We start from the raw sequence: 22,043 nt of genomic DNA, 5'->3' as shown, positions 1-22,043 counted from the left end.
TGGTGTCAGAAGAAAAGGCGGTGTTTAAAAACTTCTCCGAGAAGTTGTGTAAAGAGAAAACACTGGGAATCAAAGAGTCGTGATGCTAAAGAGAAGGTTCAAAAACTAGAGAGGTCTAGGACCTAGTACAGATAGCAAGTAAAAGAAAAGAAGTTCTTGTTGAAGAATCCTAAAAATTAAATGAAAGGTTGGTTTAGCACCGAGACAAATGCTAAAAAGAGAACTTTGCTATGAAAGAAGCTCAAAAGCATGTTCCAACAACCCTTAGCAGGAATGAAGATACTGTTGGGCAATATTAAAAATGAGATAAAAGCAGTGAAGTTTGCCAAAGTAGGCTTAGAAACAGACCTGCACATGACAGGGGAACAGTTTGTGAAGACTGGCAAAGTCTTGAGGGAAGAAGTCACCTCTAAATGATAGTAAAGACACTGAGCTACAGATGGAGGCTGAGAAATCTGTTAAAGTGCAAAAGTCTAAAGAGAAGACAAAAGGTGAGGCTGAGGAAACCACAGAAGCAGAGACTGGAAAAGAGGCCTCAGAAGTTGCAAGTAAAAAAAGCTGTGTGAAAGAAGTTGCAGGCAGTAGGAGAACCGAATCAGTAGAGGCAGAATCCACACAAGGACTTAAAGAGGGGCCAGTTAGTGATTAAGGGTCAGTTAAATCACAGACAGAAGAAGAGGTTGTAAAGGTAGCTGATCATGAGAAGGATGAGGTGGCAGCTAGGACAGTGACAGTTATAGATTATAAAGAAAGGTGCAGGGATAGCCCCACACATAGACATCCCGGAGCCTGGAGTTTTGACCCTGGACGGGCAAGAAGCTGTGAAAAGGCCTACGGCCTCTATCAAAGGAGCAGATATGTGGAAGTGCAGTATACAGGGTGGCCTGCAGAGGGCTATAGACAGGCATTCTAATACTGCACAGAGAGAGAACACCATGGTGTGGCAGGAAGTAAGATAAAAAGATCAGTTTCTGCCACACTCGTTGGAAGAATGTTGGCTGCTAGCCAGAGAGGTGGTGAGAGATGCCTCATTAGGACTGTGAGCCTGAGGTTCAGTGTGGAGCAGCCTGGGCCCGTCACCAGTCTGTCAGAGGAAGACTCCCTCTAGACACCCCGGGCGGGGGTTAGCGACGGAGACCCTGTGGGTTTGTGAACTCTGTACATTTGTATGTCGTGTATCCATTGCTGTGCTGTGTTAAATAAATCCTGGCAGGTGCAAATTGAAAAAGAAATCCTGTGTGTGGAGCCATTTCTTCATGTGTGGTGCCCATGGCCGTACCGAGAGGTTGCAGATCTGCAGGTGAGTGACCCCAGCTTGTCACAGTTGTTACATTGCACATTCTGCTGGTGTTCAGGTCCAATCTTTGTCTTCTAGGAATGTTGACTTTTCTGACACTACCGTCGGATTAGCAGCACTATCAGTGATGTGTGACACACAGTCTACTGGAGTTATTCAGGTCAGTGCATACAGCAAGTCCATTGAGTCTGTTGTGAGGCCATGTGTAAATAGGTCCAATGGAGCATTTCTATCATGTCTTGTAGGGCAGTTCTCTGGCATATAAAAGTCACAATTTTAGTGCATCTGCCAAAATTGCAACTTTAGGACGTTAATACCTTATGTCCACGGGGACAGATCCGCAGCGGGTCACCCGCACGCGTGATCCGCGCCCCATAGGGATGTCATTTTCCCTTGAGGTGCGGATTGCATGTGCTGAAAAACACCCGCAGCATGCTCCATTTTAGTGCGGGTCTCCCGCGGGGACGGCTCCCACAGGCTTCCATTGAAGCCTATAGAAGCCGTCCGGATCCGCGGCGCACCCGCAGCTGAATTCCTGCTCTCTGGCGCGGGAGTGCAGGAGTTAAAAAAAAAAAGAGTGCATGTGCACGGGCACGCTGGTGGCGTGCCGAGCACATCCGCCGGGCCCAAGAAAGAAGATCCGGCCGTGACGGAGGGCAGATCCGCAGCGTCCGGACATGTAAGTAATGCTTATTTTTAGGCCTCATGTCCACGGGAAAGGAGGGACCCGTTGCGGGATTCTGCATGAAGAATCCGCGGCGGGCCTGATTTTCCCCGTGGACATTAGGCCTAAGGGTGTTTACCAAGCTATCCGCTACACACAGGATAGGTGATTACTTACCGATCAGTGGGCATCTTGAGGGCTATTTATATGGGACGATTATCGTGCAAAGTTTGTTCAAATGAACGAAAATGCACTATAATAATTACATCTAAATGCAAAGCCATCGTTCGCTATTCGTTTACTTTTTGTTTCTCACTCACTGTCAACCAGCTTAAAAATTATCGCTGGTTCTCTCACTTCTCATTGATACTAAATGCTCCCCGGTCAGTGTTTCACATAGCAAGATTTCTTAGGGCAGCGGACAGGCTGAAGCCTAGGATCAGTAACAGTATTGGAACTTAAATTTGGTTCTTATGGGTCTGTCCAGGTCCCCATTCGAGGTCATAGATTCGGTCTCCATTAGAAATTTAACCCTAAAAAACGTATTCTTAGTGGCCATTACCTCAGCAAGGAGAATAAGCGGACTATAGGCCCTGTCCATCCGTTATCCGTTTTACAGAGTGACGGATAATAAAATAATTTTCAAACTAAATCCATCCTTCCTTTCCAAAGGTCGTGTCTTCTTTCCATAGATCTCAGGACATAGTCACCCCCTCGTTCTGTAGTAACCATAAAAATGAGAAGGAGAAGGAATTCCACTGCCTAGATGTCAGAAGGGCAGTACTCCCAATATATTAATGCCACAAGCCAGTGGAGACAAGATAATAATTTTTTTGTCCAATTTTTTTCCACACAAAGGGAAGAAAGCAGCGAAAAACTCCATAGCTAAGTGGATTAAACTAGCTATCGCAGAAGCCCATGCTGCGATAGATAAGACGGCCTCTAAAAATCTTAGAGCTCACTCAATGAGGGCTGTGTCCACATCCTGGGCAAAGAGAGAATTCGCATCAGTAGAACAGATTTGTAGAGCAGCAGTTTGGAAGAAAATACATACATTTACCAAAATTATAGATTAGTTGTCCAGGTGGACGAGGATCCGACTGTCGGCCATAAGGTTCTTTCTGCCGTAGTCCCACCCTAACAATTTAGTTGGTATGTTTCAGGTGTGCTGTCATGGAGACCATGGGGAAAATGTAGATTATACTTATCGATAATTGGGTTTTTAGGGGGTCTTGGCGACAGCACCCATACATTCCTCCTATCCACCCCAGCCCCAAAAACGGGAAATATATTTTGTTTCTGTTTTGATACCGATTCAGGTAGTTAATTTAGTTAGGGTTCCTACCCCTTAAGGTTCGTTATAAATCACTGAGGAAAGTGGGAAAGGAGGGGTGCTTTAACCCTCTCTGTGTGTTCCTGTCCTATCCGAAGGAGGCGATCTCAGGTGTGCTGTCGTGGAGACTCCCTAAAAACCCAATTATCAATAAGTATAATCTATCTTTTTTTAACAGATATAATGGACAATATTGGCATAAGGTTTTATGAAATTTTCAGTATTTATACATTTATATCGGTATTCATATTTTTATATATGATTCTAATACGGATTGTGTTTTAAATTGTTATATGGTTACAGAGGTGTGTTCAACATGTAACTTTATGTGTATAACTACTATACAATCTGTCTGCCCTATGGTGGTACTGATGAAGTTTGCATAGAAAACGTCTATCTTTATATACGGGATGACGTCATCCCGTTTTATAGTGGAACACATGCTGTGCACCCCTTCTTCAATGTCGCGGTCATTGCACTGGATGTAATTTAAGACAAATAAATCTACTATACGTTACTGTAGCGGTGACCTCCTTTTCCTGATATAAGGAGCGCGTAGATTGTTTCTTTTCTTTTTTGGAGTTATACCCACTATTTTAGTGGGTATATACATCCTCTTGCGACTCTCCTGAGAACCTCGCAATACAGATGGACATGCAGCAGCACCATTTGTTATAGAGGTGAAGTAGGACTTCAAGGTACCAGTGGGGGACTAGCAATAGAATCCCACTGGGCACCAGGTAAGTCGATTTTTCAGATCACTTCTGAAATTATAGACTTGAATGTCAAGGCGCTGTCTAAAATTTTTTTGTGTTATTTTTTTGTAGTAGTTTAGAAGTGGGACCAAGGGAGTGTACAAAGTCATAAATTTGCAAGTATTGAAACCCTGCCCCGGTCAACGGACCCCCTCTCCGTAGTAACTCTTGCAACGGATGTACACTGGAGGAAATAAAAAATTAAGTAAAAGTACAAAAAAATCCTCCTTTCCTCATTTTCCATCTAAAAACTTAATTCAAAAAAATAAACATAATCGATATTGCCATATCTTTAAAAGACTGAACTATTGGAACATTCAAATTATTTATCCTACATTGTGATCGTCGTAGGGGAAAAAAAAATACATAATGCCAGAATTGAAGTTCTTTGAGCATGCCGTTCCTTAAAAGATTTGAATGAAAAATAATTACAAAGTCATACAGTAGGTATTTTAGAATGGTGCACATGAAAACGAAGTCATCCTGCAAAAAATGAGCCCTAACAGAGCTCTATCGATGGAAGAAAAAAATCACATGGCATTTTTGCTAGACTGTAAACGCTGCAAAAACAAAATATCGCAATTCCTTTTCATTCCTATTTCACTCCACTTAAAATGTTTTTACGTTTTTCAATATATAATATGGTATGTTAAATAGTACTTTTAAAAGATACAACTCATCTAACAAAAAAAAGTCCTCATACAGCTGCGTTGACAGAAAAATTTAGTTATGGCTCTTGAAAAGCCAGGATAAAGAAATGAAAAAGAACATTCAAATAAATTCCTGGTCTTTAAAGGGTTATTTGTATTTATGCCATTCTAATGACTTTCTATATGCTACAGTATATGTTACCTAAATAAATAATTCCCAATCAGTCACTTTAATCATTCCGTATTACCATCTTTCCTCTAGGATCACAAGAGACTTGTTAGTTTCGTTGGTGCCACCGTCGCGCATGAAATGGGCCATAACCTGGGGATGGCTCATGACAAGCTTGGCTGTTCATGTGGTTCTGGTCCATGTGTCATGACTGGAACCCTCAGGTAAAAGCACCAACTTCCATTTGCCTTAGGGCTGTTAAATGTTTCTGGTTCATACAAATCTGATTACATTCTAGTTAACGTTGTTCCAGGCCACAAATGATCTTCTGCTTTCTACATGTTTTACCCAGTATGGTAATATCACATATAATCACACCAGGTTCTCACCAGAGGGAACACTTGCAGCTGTGGATACAAAACAGTCTCATGTGCATGATTTACATGTGACACTGTCATGTGTATAACTACTTGGGTGGCAGGCATAGCAGATGCAGTGGGGCCTCTTGAGATTCTGACAGTGGTCACTATTGAGTTTGGCCCCTTCCAAGTTTTGCTATGGGACCTCAATGTTATTTTTTAGGTTTTGTTAACATCTGCGGGAGGCTTCTGTTCGAGCCTCTGGTGCAGAACTGTCCAAAAATCCCAGACAAAATAGTGCAGCATGCTGTACTACTACATCCAGAAAAATGCTGGAGGGCGGGGTGGAAGATGAACAGATTTTGTTATAGACAGTGGGGTCAGTTCAGCATGGTTTGATCATAGGCTGGATTTGTTCTCTGCATGGTTTGTGTTTTCCTGCTCCCGTAACGGAGCAGCAAACAGAGTCCCAAAAGAAGATATGAACAGAGACTAAGGCCTCTTTCACACAACCGTCATTTTGACGCAGAGTAGCTGCGTCAAAAAAAAAATCGCATCTAAAAGAACCTATGGGTTCTTTTAGACAAACTTGTTTTTGACTCGCCTTTAAATCACGCTTCGGAAGATAGCAAAGTTTTTAACACCAAGATTATTCTCAGTAAAAAGATAGGACTTGTTTAACTTTGGACAGTACAACGCCGGCTGCTTCATAGACTTCTGTGGGACACTATGTGAGCCGGCCAGCAAAGGGAGGGAGAAAGAGTTTAACACTGCGTGGATGAAGGAAATCCCAGCGGAGATGAAGGGAGTCCTTGCAGGAATTCCCTTCACCTTCACGGGGACTCCCTTCATTGTTCTGGTGGCCGAGAGATTTCAGGGCTGCGGCGTCAGTGCACAGCAAGATGCCGCAGCCAGCCGGGTAAGATTGCGGCTACTGGAGCGCTAAAATAACATTTGTGTGAAAGAGGCTTAAGGGTACTCATACCTTCACTGCATTGACTGCTTAAAACATACCTTTTAATATTTCTAATTCATAAAATCGAAGGCTTCAGGATAAACAACACAAATTAGTTAAATAGACTAGTGTTATAGGTACTCCACCCACTAGGTCTGTTCACTGGTAGATTCCACCAAAAGCTGATGTAACTTTTGGTATTGTAAGAGACCCCAACTTTAATGGTAGATCAGGTGGAGCATATGTGATCTTTATTAGCCATGTGACAAGACAGATGGACCATAATCTCAGGTCTCCTTTACCTATAACCGTAGTCAAAGAGAATAGAGGGAACATCGAACCCAATATAGTTCCCTCGGTATTCAGACTCGGTGGGTGATACTTGAGCACTTATGTTCAAATCCCATAACTTATGCAACAGGGATATGAGACAGATCCCTTGGTCTTGGTTAATTAATATCACTGGACCCAAACACTGTATCATAAATGGACTTTACAGTATTGAACTGACTGTATCCCAATAAAGGTGTTGAAGTAAGGACACAGGTCAGTACAAGAACATGTGTATATATAGCTTGCGGCTCTCTATCCAGTACTTATACACTGTGGTAAACTTCTCTGACCACAGCCTCGCAAGCTAATGTACAATGTAGTCCAGTTAGTACACCTAAATTAAAGGGGTTGTCCCGAGGCAGCAAGTGGGTCTGTACACTTCTGCATGGCCATAATAATGCACTTTGTAATGTACATTGTGCATTAATTATGAGCCATGCAGAAGTTATAAAAAGTTTTATACTTACCTGTTCCGTTGCTGGCGTCCTCGTCTCCATGGTGCCGACTAATTTTCGCCCTCCGATGGCCAAATTAGCCGCGCTTGCGCAGTCCGGGTCTTCTGCAGTCTTCTATGGGGCTCCGTGTAGCTCCGTGTAGCTCCGCCCCGTCACGTGCCGATTCCAGCCAATCAGGAGGCTGGAATCGGCAGTGGACCGCACAGAAGAGCTGCGGTCCACGGAGGAAGAGGCCATCTTCAGCGGTGAGTAGAGAAGTCACCGGAGCGCGGGGATTCAGGTAAGCGCTCCGGTGAGCTTTCTTTACCTCCCTGCATCGGGGTTGTCTCGCGCCGAACGGGGGGGGGGTTGAAAAAAAAAAAAACCCGTTTCGGCGCGGGACAACCCCTTTAAGGTTCTAGAGAAATATTTTTCAATGGTTCTGGTTCAACGCGTTTCTGTCATCTGAGCGACTCCTCAGAAACCCTTGTGCTATTGAACCCATAGATCTACAATAGGTATAGGTAGATCTGTTCTGATCTTGGGTAAATGCCCAACGATAGATAGGTTTAATCTAGTACTTTGTCACTAGAGCCAAATAGCTTGCCACCATTCTATGGGCTCTTTCACACGAGCGTGCTTTTTTCACGGCCGGCCGATAAACGCTACAGTATGAGGTGTAAAACCTCGTGAACTGGTGCACAAATCTAATGTTTGTGCGCCCGTTCAGGCGGCATGGGCCCCGGCGCATATACGCGAGGCCGCCATGGCGTTGCCCCTTCCCCTTCCTTCCCCCTCGCCGGCTCACCTCCTCTCTCCTCCCCCCTGGCTGATTGCATTGAGAGGAGGAGGGTGCAGCGCTAAGCGCCGCCCCGTCCCGCCTCCTCCCATTGCTGGCTGCAAGGAGGGGGCTGGAGCTTAGCTCCATCCCTGCCCCTGCCTCCTACCCATTGCAATCAGATGGAGGAGAGAAGAGGAAGTGAGTTTAGCAGTCACGCTACTAAACTCCCTCCCACCTCCTTTCTCCGGCCAGTGTCATTGGCTCCCATAGGAGCCCATGCAGCGGCCGACGTATTCCGGCCCCAAAAATAGTTCCAGGACTATCTTTTGGGCCTGACGCACAAACTCCTGGCGCTATATTGACCATCTGGGCGCTTTTACATCGCGGGAATATGGCTATGTGATGTGATGCATTGGAATCCAGTGCATCAGATCACAGCGTATTTTGGCCGACTGTGAAAACTGTGGGCCAATATATGCTCGTGTGAAAGAGCCCTAATGCCCATAGAAATAGTTTAAGGACATCCACCTCTGCTAAGTCAATGTTCTTGCTGTTAGTCCGGACCTCACTCCTCCATTAGGAGCTATTTCTTATTTTTCAAATAGGCATTGCTGGACTAGCACTAGCATTATCTAAAGACTTATGCTTCTATAATAAGAAGCGTAACAAGCCTGTTCTAATAGCACAACTGGATAACCTTGTCCATAAGTTGCTAAATGATCAGAGATTTGTGGTAAGAGAACCAAAATAATAAACAGAAGACTTAGCAAAGTCTCCAGCCTTGAAGGTAGGCTGGAGGCATCCGCTCTGAACTGAACTATACACTGACCGAATTCTTGACCCAATGTAACAAGCGCTGATTGTCAAGCGTGTCAATCAACGCTCATTTAATTTTATTCTACATTGGCCAGAAATCAGTTTATGGGAACGAGTGATCATAATTAGGATAGTTTGTCTCCACAGGCTGGATGTACATTTTCCTGATCATATGGGAAAACGTACAGCTGATCAGCAATTTATGCTTACTGAAAGTTTCCTATCTGCTGACGAACAAGCATCCCCTCGTTCTTCAGCTGATTTAGTGTCTCGTTTGCACGGCCTGAATTGGGTAATGTAAAAGGTCCTTTACACGTGCTACTGATTTGCAACTTTCAATAAGAACAGTTCAGTTCAGCCCAGTGTGATCCCGTCTTAAAAGTTTGCGTATAACACCAGTGTATTCAGGTTTTGGTGTGCAGTTTCTACTAGTCACCCTCATAATCAGACTTGGGGCTGTGTGCTGTCCATGTTAATTCACAGGCAGCACATGGCCTCATTATAGCCTATGAGATATACACATTGACGGTTTTTCAAGAGGATCTATAGTCTGCATGAAAACCTCATCGTATGTCCTATTCCTGATCGTATCATGTCTACGTGCTCTCAGAAGGTGTCCGTGTGTTGTCCGATACTCACGCATACTGTAAGTGTGGACCTAATGATAGCTTTATTGTTCCAGCAATGTGCTTCCACTCATGTTCTCCAGCTGCAGCATCAAAGATTTCAAGAGCTTTATTTATACTAACTTTCCAACCTGCCTGCTTAATGCGCCAAAGGCATCAGAACTATTGAATCCTCCAGTGTGTGGCAATAAATTCATTGAAGGTGAAGAGCAATGTGACTGCGGTGAACCCCAGGTAACAACCACCCCAGTATGAGCTATAATGTGTAAAAGTGGATGCACATGTGGCATAACAATACTCCATGGACAAATCCACTGCAAAATTCATGTCTTTGTGAATTTTGATGTGGATTTCCCATGGAACTGCTTTGTATTTGCAGAGTACAATATTGTTAGCGCAATTTTCACTATTCGATATACTGTGGGTGACATATTAGATAGGAATAATATACAGGCCTGGAGACCCTTTCAAGGACCACACGTTTACATCATGTGCACCAAAAAGTTTCTCTAACTTTATTTAGGCAGGTAAAAGTTTATATAAGCTTTCCAACACAGGAACTTAGGTTATTCAGGTTGTGTGCTGATAGGCCATTTTCATAGGGAGGTATTTGTGAGGTAGCTGTGAGATCATTCACCCGGGAGGAGCTTCCCTTGAGCATGCTCTATTCATTCTTGACTTGTCCGAAGGAAATACTTCCTGTGTTTCTCTCCAGACAGCCATTTCCTGTCCCTTTACACAAAGACATTCCTGGATAAGTTTTCAACTGGTTAAAAACCGGTTTGACCTGCTTTTGGACACAAAGCACTGCTCCTTCAATTTTTGTGGAGGTGGGGGGTTGATGTTTCCTTTCCCCAGAGGCTTAGATTAGAGATACAATATAGCATCTCACAGCTGATAAAAATACAGAAAATACAGGCAACATGGCAAACCTCTCAGCCATCACTCACAATATCAACAATAATTCCACAGTAAATAGGCACCAAAATCCACATTTAAGACATGCTGATTTTGCTGCACAGTTTCTGTGGCATACTTTAATGCCATATGTGAATCTACCCCAAGGTTGCAGTGACACATCTGTGTTTGTGGTCCTTATGACATCCATCTTTTTTTGTGCCTTAAAGGTCATTGGATACTACCGAAGGGAAACCAGAAAACCCTTCTGTTGTGGTACATTTTTGCTTTACTGCAGTAACCTAATCTTACAGTAATGGATCCTGTTAGATCTGCTACCTGTGCCTGCCACCCTATTTTGCTATTTTGGGCAGAAGCAGGCGTCACTCTGCTCCTGCTGTATGAATGTACTCTTTTCTTCCACTTTTTATCAGTACTGCACTATTTAACCCTGCTCAGTGCTCAACCCCCCGCTACAGATTAATTGGTAATTACCTCCCTATTTAGCTGAGCTAGGAATCCTCCATCTTTGCCTCAGTATTGTTGTGTGTTTGTCTCAGACACCCAGCACATCTAGATCGCCTGTCTCAGGACTGGTTTGTCTATTTGATACTGTATCTGTTTATTCTATATGTTCTTTGCCTTGTGCGTTTGTCCATTTCCTTCCAGTCTGTACACCGTTCCCTTCTCTGTGGTAAGTCAGTCTTGTTCTGTTTGCCCTGTGTTCAGTACATCGTCCTTGTGTCCTGTCAGCGGTTTTTGAATGCAGCGATTAGCAAAAAAGGCAGTTTTTGTTTTAAAAAGTGTGAAAAAATAAATCTAATCTAACATATGTACCCCACATGGCAAACAGTTCAGGCCAAAAGAGGCATGGCCCTAGGGAAATTACAGAAGCTTTCAGGGCCTACTACCATGGTCTCTATAATATACAGGGCCAGTTGGCCGATATGACCCCCACCAGCTGGAAAACCATATCAATGACTATATCCAGAGAACAGCCCTCCCGAGTATCCCGGGTGAGACTAGAGATAGTAATATCCAAATGAAGCGACAGCTTCAAGGGTGTAGAAATTGTATAGAAAAATTTATTGCTCCATAAAAAATGGCGACGTTTTGACTTACACGAAGTCTTTTTCAAGCCTAACACATTGCCATTGACATACATCTTATATAGTGAAGATAGACAAGCAGGGCACTCCTCCAACTTATGGTAATTAGTGAGATACAAGTCACACATGTAACAAAAAACAGAAATGGACAACACAACTTCAGGATTACCAATACATGCATCTTAAAAAGACTACCTGGACTACATCCATGTGTTGGGCTGCTCCACGCAGCATCCCACTGTACCACCGCGCGTGCGCAGGGCCGGACATGACGTCAGAATAGCGTCATCGGTAGACCGCGCATGCGCGATTCACGTCAATATTTCTCTCCCATCTAGTGAGATAACTCATCTGTCAAATCAATTCGATTTTTAATGGCGCTCAACGTCCATCCAATACCTTGGGGTACATATAGCAGCAGATCTTTCATCTTTATACCATCTTAACTATGTTCCTTTACTGGAAAAAGTGCTGAAGGAACTGAAAGGGTACGCTGCTAAACAGTTGAGCTGGTTCGGGTGAATAAATGTGTTGAAAATGGACGTGACCCCAAAATTTCTTACCTTTTCCAGACCCTGCCAATTAGGTTGCCGGTACATTACTTTAAACAGATTCAACAGGTATTTTGCAGATTTGTATGGGGAGGAACAGCCGCATTAGTAACCGGACCATGTCACGCCTAAAGCCCATCGGAGGAGTGGGTCTTCCAGACCTCAAAATATATTACTCAGCCTTGGTCCTCACCAGACTGGTAGACTGGCATCATCATGCAGCCTCAAAGCAGTGGGCGGGTCTGTAGGCAGCTATGGTCTGGCCCCATCTGCGATTACTGCCTTGGATACCGAGGGAGGATAGGCCTACAGCCTTACCCCCTACCCCATTGACTCTAAATTGTTTAGACGTGTGGGACAGATTGACAAACAGAGAAGACATAGCAATCCACAGGGGAGCCCTGTCCCCCATATTTCATAACCCCGCATTCCCCCCAGGGCAGGAAAGGCGGAGCTTCCTGGGTTGGCGAGAGGAGGAGGCTATACGGTGCTGCCAGATTGTGGGCTCTGGGGTCTCCCATCATTTAATGAGATACAGGAGTCTCGACCAGAGCAGAGAATGCTATGGATGGAGTATCTCCAGTTGACCTCGTTCTGGAGGACCTGTTTGGGGTCACGTTCCTTTGGGAACCCCCCTTAGCCCATCGAGGGATTGTTTCTGTGAGCATGTCCCCCGGCTCGGGTCCTTCCTTGTATCTACAGAATCATTCTGGAGAGGCTCACTCGGGGCCTCCCACGATATGTCGGGGGCTGGGAGAGAGATTTGGCCGTGGAGTTGCGGGACTCTTATTGGGAGAGGGCCTTTATGTTCGCACATAAATTACCCTTGGCCTGCGCTGTGCAGGAGAAAAACTTTAAGCTCCTCTCCAGGTGGTACAGATGCCCTGATGTGATCCACTGCATATTCCCCTCAGTTCCGGAGGATTGCTGGAGGTGCGGGTCCGGGCGTGGTACCATGCTGCACATCTGGTGGAATTGTCCACTAATCCAACCTTTCTGGAAAAAGGTATTTGAGGTATCTGAGGGGGCATCGCGTTGCATGGTGGAGGCCAACCCATAGTTGGCGCTGCTGTCAATTATCCCTGGCCTGTTCACCACGGTCAAAAAGGGGCCTCTTGCGACATTTTTTCACCGCGGCCAGAGCAGTTATCCTGCGTCATTGGCGGAGCAACACCGCTCCCTCGACCCTGGAATTTGTTCAGGAACTAAACCAACTGATGTACATGAAGGAACTGGGCGATGAAGGATCCGAGGGATTAAGCTTAAGTGGACGTGCCTGGGTGTTTTGGAACATGTACCGAGACTCGCCTGAGCTCCAGGCTCTGGTGGGATAGTAGGGTGGCAGGCACTGGGAGGGGGCATTGGGAAGGAACCATGACACCTGTGGCGGAGCAGAAGGTAGAGTAGTTGCAAATAGGATGTGCCAGAGAGGTTTCCCTTTCCATCTTCCTATATTAAACATAATCATACTGGTCTGCAGAATTACTGTATCATATTATTTATACTGCACATCGTCTGAATCCACCCTAACCCAGAGAATTATGTTATCACATTATTTATTTTGCGCACTGAATAGCTGTCAAAGCTGTGAATTTACACCAAACGACTTTTGATCAACCAGCGACTATATTTTTGGTAAGCTGAAACAAAACTACTAGCAACCTAAGGCTTCTTTCCCACGAGCGTATATCAGCCGGCCGTGAAAATGGCCGGCTGATATACGCTGTGAACTGATGCATTGGATTCCAGTGCATCAGATCACATGGCTGTATTCCTAAGACATGAAAGCACCCGGCCAGCCCAATATAGCGCCGGGCTTTTTTACGATGGGCCCAAAAGATAGTCCTGGAACTATCTTTTAAAATGGAATACGTCGGCCACTGCAGAACCCCTTTAAGTTCAGAGATTACGTTTCCCTTGTAACCTGTAAGTGGTTGCACAGACATTAAGATATGTCCCAGAAAAGCAGTTAAAAAATAAATGTTACCTTGTTTATCATCTAGGAATGTACAAGTAACTGCTGTGATGCCAGCATTTGTAAATTGAAGCCGGGATGTCAGTGTGATGGTGGTTTGTGTTGTCGGGACTGTAAGGTGAGTTACATAAAAGAATGTCTATATAATTGTGCCACATAGAATAGTAGCAGTATTATTGAATGACAGTGCTGGGGTGATAGCATACGGGGCTGGTTTTCGTGGTGTGTGATCTATGCATATGCACAGGTTGCTACATTCTCCCAGCGATGGGGAAGTCACTTTGCAAAGTCTGATGGTGAGCTGAATTGGCATATTGATAGACCAGACACCTCCTTTCAAGGGTTATTCCCAAAATTGACTTTTATCACCTATTTATAGGATAGGTGATAAAAGTCTAAACAGTGGGGTCCTCTATTTCCCTGTTCTCCTCACTGTGGACTCAGTGCACCCTTCACAGTGATTGGATGGAGCAGCGGTCAGGCACCTGTGGTGCCGCTGCATTTATTTCAATGGGGCTAACCAAAATAACTGGGTACAACTGATCGGCTATATCTGACAGTCACATTGAAATGAATGTCCGTTCTCAGGATCATTGGGGGTCTCAAAGCTGAATAGGTGAGATAAGTCAATTTTGGGAATATCCCTTTTAATTATAGAATTTCTTTCCTACAATTCTAAATGGCAAATCTGTCTAATTATATAACAGTGCGGGAGCTCACGCTCAAGATCCATATTATGAGTCAGACAGATAGCCACTACTATGAGAGGATTAGTTTCTCTCGGTTGCCATTTCAGTAAGAGCAGTAGGGTATAAGTAGGTGAAGATAAAAATGGATGCCTTTATAAAAATACATGAGAATACACACCACTTATTTTTTTCTTCTTTCGATCCCTATCTGACACATCACAGGAAGGAGTCATGTTGTTACTTCTATTTTATGCTTTTTTTTGTAGCTTCAGCATTCATATATGTTACTAGTAATTATTAGGAAATTATATTGCCAGTGTTTCTGGTGGCGCAATGCGCCACACAGCTGTGCTACATGGTACATCTAATATGATTCCCACACATCATACACACAGCTCTACTACATCCATCCTGCCCCACACATTACACACACAGCACATCACACACAGCTCTGCTACATCCATCCTGACACACACACATCACACAGCTTTACTCCATCCATCCTGAGTCCCACACATTACACATACAGCTCTGCTACATGGTACATCCATTATGATCCCCACACATCACACACAGCTCTACTACAACCATCCTGACCCCACACATCACACACAACTCTACTACATCCATCCTGACCCCACACACACAGCATATGACACACACAGCTTTGCTACATCCTGATTCAGACACACAGTTCTACTACATGGTACATCAATCATAACCCCCATACATCACACACACAGCTCTGCTACATCCATCCTGACCCCACAAGTCACACACACAGCACATGACACACACAGCTCTGCTACATCCTCATTCACACACACACAGCTCTGCTACATCCTCATTCACACACACACAGCTCTGCTACATGGTACACCCATTATGATCCCCACACATCACACACACAGCTTTACTACATCCATTCTGACTCCCACACATTACACACACAACTCATCATACACACAGCTCTGCTATATGGTACATCCATTATGATCCCCACACAAAGCTCTACTACATCCATCTTGATCCCCACATGAGACAAACACATGGCTCCTCCCACAGCAGTGATGTCACCGCAGTTCCTTTAGCTTAGCAGATCTTTGTGATGGCGGTAGGTCAGTGTCTTCTCTCAGGACTGCTGAGTTGTGTCTGAGATAATAACTGCTTAGTTGCATTCTCATTTTGTTATTTTTGTCCTTCCCATTTCAAGAGCCCTAACTTTGTTGTTCTACTATCGGTCAGGCTCTGTGTTTTATATATGTTGTAGAGCCTTTGATGACGTCAACAGGGGGTGGAGCGATGACATCACCAGGGGTGGAGCATGAGAAGCACTCACATACTAACTGACAAGTGGTTGTTAATAGTTTGATATATGTTCCTTTTTCACCACAGATTAAACCTGCAGGATCGACTTGTAGACCTGCCAGAGATGACTGTGACCTTACTGACGTGTGTGATGGGATATCTCCTGTATGTACGAAGGATAGTTTTAAAGTAAACGGCTCTCCATGCATGAATGGAAATGGATTTTGTTATAAAGGAAAATGTCCACAACCAAGTAGCCAGTGTGTTGCCATCTGGGGTTCGGGTGAGTAGAGGAGGCGGCAATCTGGAAAATCTCTTCTTATGGCCCCCTTCACATGGGCGTATATGTGCATGCAAAATTTGTGTAAACAATACGCAGAGAAACAACGCATTTATTTCAACAAGTTAGTTCACATTTGCGTATCTTCCTGCACATTTCAGCATGCTGTATTTTCCTTCGCACCAAAAGTCCCCATAAACGTTATTGGGGATGCACAAATGCATGCGTAATATGCTAGGAGATGCGTGAAACTCTGAGTAATTGTGCAGGAAAAACAACACATCTCTTAAAGCATTAGACTAATTAGCCATTTCAATCCGTGTATATTTTTCTCTACGTACAAATGAACATTACTTGCGAGTGCAAAAAGTACAGTGAAATACGTACAAATAGCATTGTTGTTACCACAAAAATTTAGAGCTCAGGCACCCTCAAATACGCATGCGCTCGTGTGAAGCAGGCCTTAAATGATAGTCCATTACTATCTTAGGTGGGGGAATAAGTACTTTAAACGTGCTTTCAAGTGTGGCAGAAAATCCCTCCGTTACAAATCCACAACAAAATTCACAAATCTTAAATGTGGATTTTGATATGGAATTGCCGCAGGATTCCTGCAGATTTGTTAGGAGTGAAATTTGCAGCAACTCTGTGGAACATCCGCATCTTTGACATGCAGATTTTGGTGTGGATTTGACCATGGCAGAATTTTTTACCATGTCTGACAGCATCCTGAGGCCGCTTTCATACAGCCGAGAAAATCGCTCAAGATTTGTGCATTGTGAGACGCATAAATCCCACCCGAATATGAAGGGGGTTAGGAGCGATTCTTTTTCCGCATCACGGTTCAGGGAATAAATAAATAAATCGCAGCATGTTCTATCTTTGGGCTTTCCCTTGGAATGCCTCACGCATTGTTTTCAAAGAACCAAAGAAGCTCACTGTAATATAATGTATTTTTATTAGCCTTTACAAGGTATCATATCTACAAGATTACTTGGTTTCTCTTGCTGGTAACAATCACATTTTAATAAAATCTATAGTGTTCTTTCCTGTTTTGCAGCAGGATATAGAATAACATCATTTACCTGGTATTCTACAATGGATATTGTCAGCTTTAGTTACATTTAGTTTCTTCTTTTTTAGGAGCCGTCGCTGGAGATGATCAGTGCTTTATAGCAAATGCAGAAGGCACCATAAGGGGACACTGCAGGAAAGAAGGGACGAAGTACATTCCGTGTGCAGAGAAGTGAGTATGTTAGGGTGTTTACATCATCTGTATTTTTGCCATTAAAACTAGATAGTGACTCGTATTTTTTTTAAAATCTGTTTTATTTTCTGATTTTAGATTTTTTAAATTCTGTTTTCAGTACATAATTATGGAGGCTGACAACTTGCCTGAGATGCTATTTACAGAAGTTTATAGATGCTTTAAAGCAGCCTGTAGGTCTATACGAGGGGCTGCTGATAAGTCTTTGGCTTTACCCAGAAAGAAACGAGATAGGAAGATGAAACTTTACATTTATTCCACATACTCTCCATTAATGTTAACACACTTCTTAGATCGGTATTCCAAGTTCTGTAAGCCTTGCAAAAAGAAGGATTTCAGAGATGTCTCAAAATAGTCATCCGTAGCAGCCATGGCATCAGAAATGGTGTGAAATTTGGTCCCCTTGAGGTGTTTCTTCAGGTTTGGAAACAGATGATAGTTGGAGGGAGCTAGATCTGGTGAATAAGGTGGGTGGTCAACCAGCTGGAAGCCTAGCTCCACCAGTTTTGCCGTGGTCGCTTGTGCAGTGTGAGCGGAGGCGTTGTCTTGCAGGAACAAGATTCCTTTGGACAGCTTGCTGCACCTTTTGGCCTTCAGAGCTGCCTTCAATTGGTCCAAAAGTTCAATGTAATAACCTGCATTGATGGTGGAACCATTTTGAAGGTAGTCCACCAACAGCATGCCCTCCTTATCCCAGAACACAAGCGCCATCACCTTAGTGGCTGATTTTTGTACCCTGAACTTCTCTGGGTGAGGAGAACCGCTGTGCCTCCACTCATTTGACTGCTTCTTGGTTTCAGGGTCATACAAATAAATCCAGGTTTCATCCATAGTGACCAGTCGATCCAGGAAGTTCTTATCAGTCCGGAAACGCTGACAAATGGACCGGGAAGTTTTCACTCGCATGCTTTTCTGATCTGTTGTCAAACTTTTGGGGACCCACTTTGCAGATACATGTTCACGAGAAATCCCCGTGATGTCTGCTATTCCTTTAGCCGATTCTCCAGTATGAGGTTGTGCACAGCATCGACGATATCCGGAACAGCAACCTCTCTCGGTCGTCCAGGACGTTTCTCATCATTGGTGCTGAAGTGGCCCATTTTACACTTGGCAACCCAGTTCTTAACTGTGGAATATGAAGGGCATTGATCCCCCCATGTGTGTGACATATCACCATGAATATTCTTCGCGGACTTTTCTTGCAGAAACAAGAATTTTATCACTCCTCTGCTCTCATTTGCTGTGAATATCGCCTTAGACTCCGCCATTTTGTTTTTCTGCGTGCCTAGATCACTGTTCCCATAAGCTACAAACACAACATTTTGAAAACATATATTAGACACATAAGGCTTTCATGTGATGTGACATTCGTTACCATAGAAATAAAAAAAGAACACAAAGCCAAAGACTTATCAGCACCCCCTCGTAGCAGTGGTTGCTAACCTTGTTGGAGGTACTGAACCCTGTTCATACGGGCATTCACCGAACCCTTTGTAATTTGAAAAATAAAATATGATTTATTAAATTCAAAACATAGGTACATATTTTATTAGTGCACACAATGATCCATGCATCAGTTGTACACAATGAACTCAATGAATATTTACTGCAAATCAATGTGACTTTTGCTGTTGCCTTTCAGAGACAAGTTTAGAAATGCATGGGTTCACCTTGGCAAGTGTCACTCTCATGTCATTTCGCAGCAAAGTTTCCTTTTGTTCGTTTTTAGGTCTACCACTCTCGAAAAGGATTGTTTGCAAAAATACGTTGTAACAAACGGTATGAGTATCTCAAGGGCTTTCTTAGCAATAAGAGGGTACGTTACGATTTGGTGACACCAAAGCGTTAAGAGCGTTGTTGTTCTGAAGAGTTGCTGTTGAACCTGGCTCATTGATTTCGTCCAGCAATTCATCATTGACATCTGCTGTCGCAACACTAAACTTGAACGGCTGTCTCGCCCTTACTGGATATGACTCTCTGGTGGGGAAGTATCCGTCAAGAGACTTTACAAGCTCATCTAAGTGCATGGCAATTGCTTGCTTCAGTTCGCCGGGTACAGTAATGTCTCCGATTCCAGACACATCTTCGATCTTACTTACACAATCTTCCAGCAGGGGAAAGTCTGCAAAGTTATTCTGTTTGTCGTTTGCATAATGGTAGTTTTTTTCGAAAAGCTTTCAAGTTTATTTTCCTCTTTGATGATGTTGACTCCACCGCCCTGCATCTGTTGATGGTGATGATTGAGAGCATTGAAGATATCGGCCACATACACCAAAATGAGAATGATTTCAGAATTTTTGAAGCAATCTGCATGACAAGGTCAATGCACTCTCAAAAACAGGGCTAATTCCACACATGGCAAAAACACGATTCAACACCTTTCCCCAAGATAACTACTGAACTTTAGAATGGTACAGAAGTACCTTGAATTTAGAACCCTTTTCATTACACAGCTCTTTTAAGATGCGGTGCTTCATAGCACTACTTTACACATAGTTCACACATTCCATTACAATTTTTAATACTTCTGACAGTTTTGGAGGCAAGGTTTTTGTTGCCAATGCATGCCTGGGCAAAACACATTGCATAACAATGGTGTGTGGGGCATCGTTGTCTTTTAAGAAGTCATCCATAAGTTTCTTCACTTTGGCTACCTTAGTTGTTGTCGTAAGAGGCTTGCAAAAAAAAAAAAAAAATCTTCCTTTATCACGTAGTCTTTAACATAGCGCACGAATACAACAAGCTGACCTACATTGGAAACATCAGTGGTCTCGTCGAGTTGGACGCTAAATTTTTCTGGGCTTGAAATTGGATCTGCAACTACTTGAGCCAAGATGTCATCACTCATCTATAGTGCTGCTGATAGTGTCATTTGAAAGAGAAATTTGGGAGAACTTATTTTCAGCAACCTTTCCCAGCATATTTGCCATCTTCAACACAGCTGGTTTTACGACTATTTTACCAACGGTGTGCAGTTTGCTCTGCTTTTGCGACCAGGTACACAACTTTGTACGAAGCTGTGAGGATCGATATTTTTTTTTTGGGCACAAAGCCGAGAACAGGCAGACTAGCCTTTTCATCGAATCTGGCTCTCTTCACCTTGAATTCATTGAAGTATTAGAAAGTGTAGTGATCCGAACTATGGCACTACAGAAACCACTTGGTTCTGTGGTCAAAGTCCACTTAGCTACCCTGTTTCCCCGAAAATAAGACGCGTCTTATATTAATTTTTGCTCCCAAATATGCGCTACGTCTTATTTTCAGGGGGTGTCTTATTTTGGTGAGGCAAATCCGTCTGTGGCCGCTAATCCCTCAATTGGCCAGCTTTGTGGATGAAATTTCTCAGAAATCTCGTCCACATGGGACAGCAAATCTGTCACGGCAAAGCTGGGAGAAGCCGGTGTTGTGGTGCGGATTCACCAGCCACAGAAACGGAAAAACGTGCAGCCAGGTCGCTTCAAAACAAGCGGCTGAGTGCCATGGGTTTTGAAGCAGCGCTTTCCCGGCGGAAATCTCGCTGTTTATCGCTGTGGCCAAACTGCGAGATTTCCGCTGGAAATACACTCTGTGAGAACCCAGCCTTAAGAATCACACACAGGTTGCCTGACTCACACACAGAGCCATAAAAAAATAAGGGCTATAAAGTAACGTACCTGTCTGCAGACAGAAATTCCTGTACCACTTGTAAGCAGGGATGGTATTGCAGCTTCCGGCCACCAGGGGGAGCTCATCACAGCAGACATGTACAGCAGGAACAGAACGTACAGTATGGACTTTTCCAGCCAGCAAGGGGAGCTCACAACAGCACACTCGTACAGCACAGCAGGGACAGGATAACAGCAGACTGTCTGCAGATCTACCTATACATCTGGAGGTAGGAGACAACAGGGATGGCAGCAGGGGACAGGCCTCTTGACTTGCCTGCACACTTTACTATACCTTACTATCGGGGGGTGCCTTATATTTGGGACTTCTGCAAATTTCAGGGGGTGCCTTATTTTAGGGGGTGCCTTATTTTCGGGGAAACACGGTAGGTGTAGCCTGAGACAGAAGTAGAGCCAGAGACTAATTTAATTATAGCAAGTTCGGTACAGAAGCTTGAAGACCTGGGAAGAAATTACTTTTTACAAACAGGACTTGCGGCCTCCCATTGGCACACCTGACCTCTGAATAAAAAAAAGCTTCCTGATTGGTCGTTGGGTGTGGTTAACGAGACAAGAAAGAAACAAGAGTTTCTAGTGGAGAAGATCCGGAAATTCGAATTGGACCAGAGATTGGAACTGCAGGAAGGTCATTTGCATATTCCCTGTGCATTCTGGGCAGAGCAATCACTGTAAGGGGGAAGACTGCTGGGATTAGCCGGGTCTAGCTACTTGGAGGACATTGCCAGACCATGCGCCGTTGGTAGTATCTTATAGGTTATGTATCTTCACTACAATTCTTGACTTTCAAAAGTTTGGAAGTGGACATCAACTGACAACATGGAAAAGGAGAAGAGCTATATGTTGAGCTGCAACTTATGCTATATGTTTACAGACCTACCAGAGAAAAAGCCAAACTTCACTTCCAGAAATGCAAGCTTGTGTCTCTGCTGGAGGAAAAGGTGCAGAGTCTTCAAGAGAGAATAGTTACATTGAAACTCATTAAGGAAGGTGAGGATTTCCTTGACTGAGCAGAAGAGAGTCTTTAAAATCTTAAAGTAAAAGAAATGTCCAGTGTACCTGCAGAAGCAGTGGAATGGAATCATGTGATCCAAAGAAGCAGGATGATCAGGAGTCAGCCAGCACCTATACTG

At 43.8% G+C, this 22,043-nt stretch overlaps 1 protein-coding gene across 1 annotated transcript in view; it reads left to right on the top strand.

The window, feature by feature from the left end:
* The window catches only part of LOC136610190 (zinc metalloproteinase-disintegrin-like 4a), a 76,282-nt gene that overhangs the window by 30,594 nt on the left and 23,645 nt on the right, over positions 1-22,043 (top strand). Inside the window, exons 10-15 of the mRNA XM_066589432.1 lie at positions 1,376-1,457; positions 4,962-5,092; positions 9,229-9,406; positions 13,733-13,822; positions 15,789-15,984; positions 17,125-17,227. Coding sequence (XP_066445529.1) covers positions 1,376-1,457; positions 4,962-5,092; positions 9,229-9,406; positions 13,733-13,822; positions 15,789-15,984; positions 17,125-17,227 — 780 coding nt within the window. The remainder of the gene's footprint in view (positions 1-1,375; positions 1,458-4,961; positions 5,093-9,228; positions 9,407-13,732; positions 13,823-15,788; positions 15,985-17,124; positions 17,228-22,043) is intronic.

The sequence above is a fragment of the Eleutherodactylus coqui genome, chromosome 2, assembly GCF_035609145.1.
Source record: "Eleutherodactylus coqui strain aEleCoq1 chromosome 2, aEleCoq1.hap1, whole genome shotgun sequence".
NCBI lineage: Eukaryota > Metazoa > Chordata > Amphibia > Anura > Eleutherodactylidae > Eleutherodactylus > Eleutherodactylus coqui.
The sequence above is the reverse complement of the archived record's forward strand: the minus strand, read 5'-3'. Positions and strand labels throughout refer to the sequence as shown.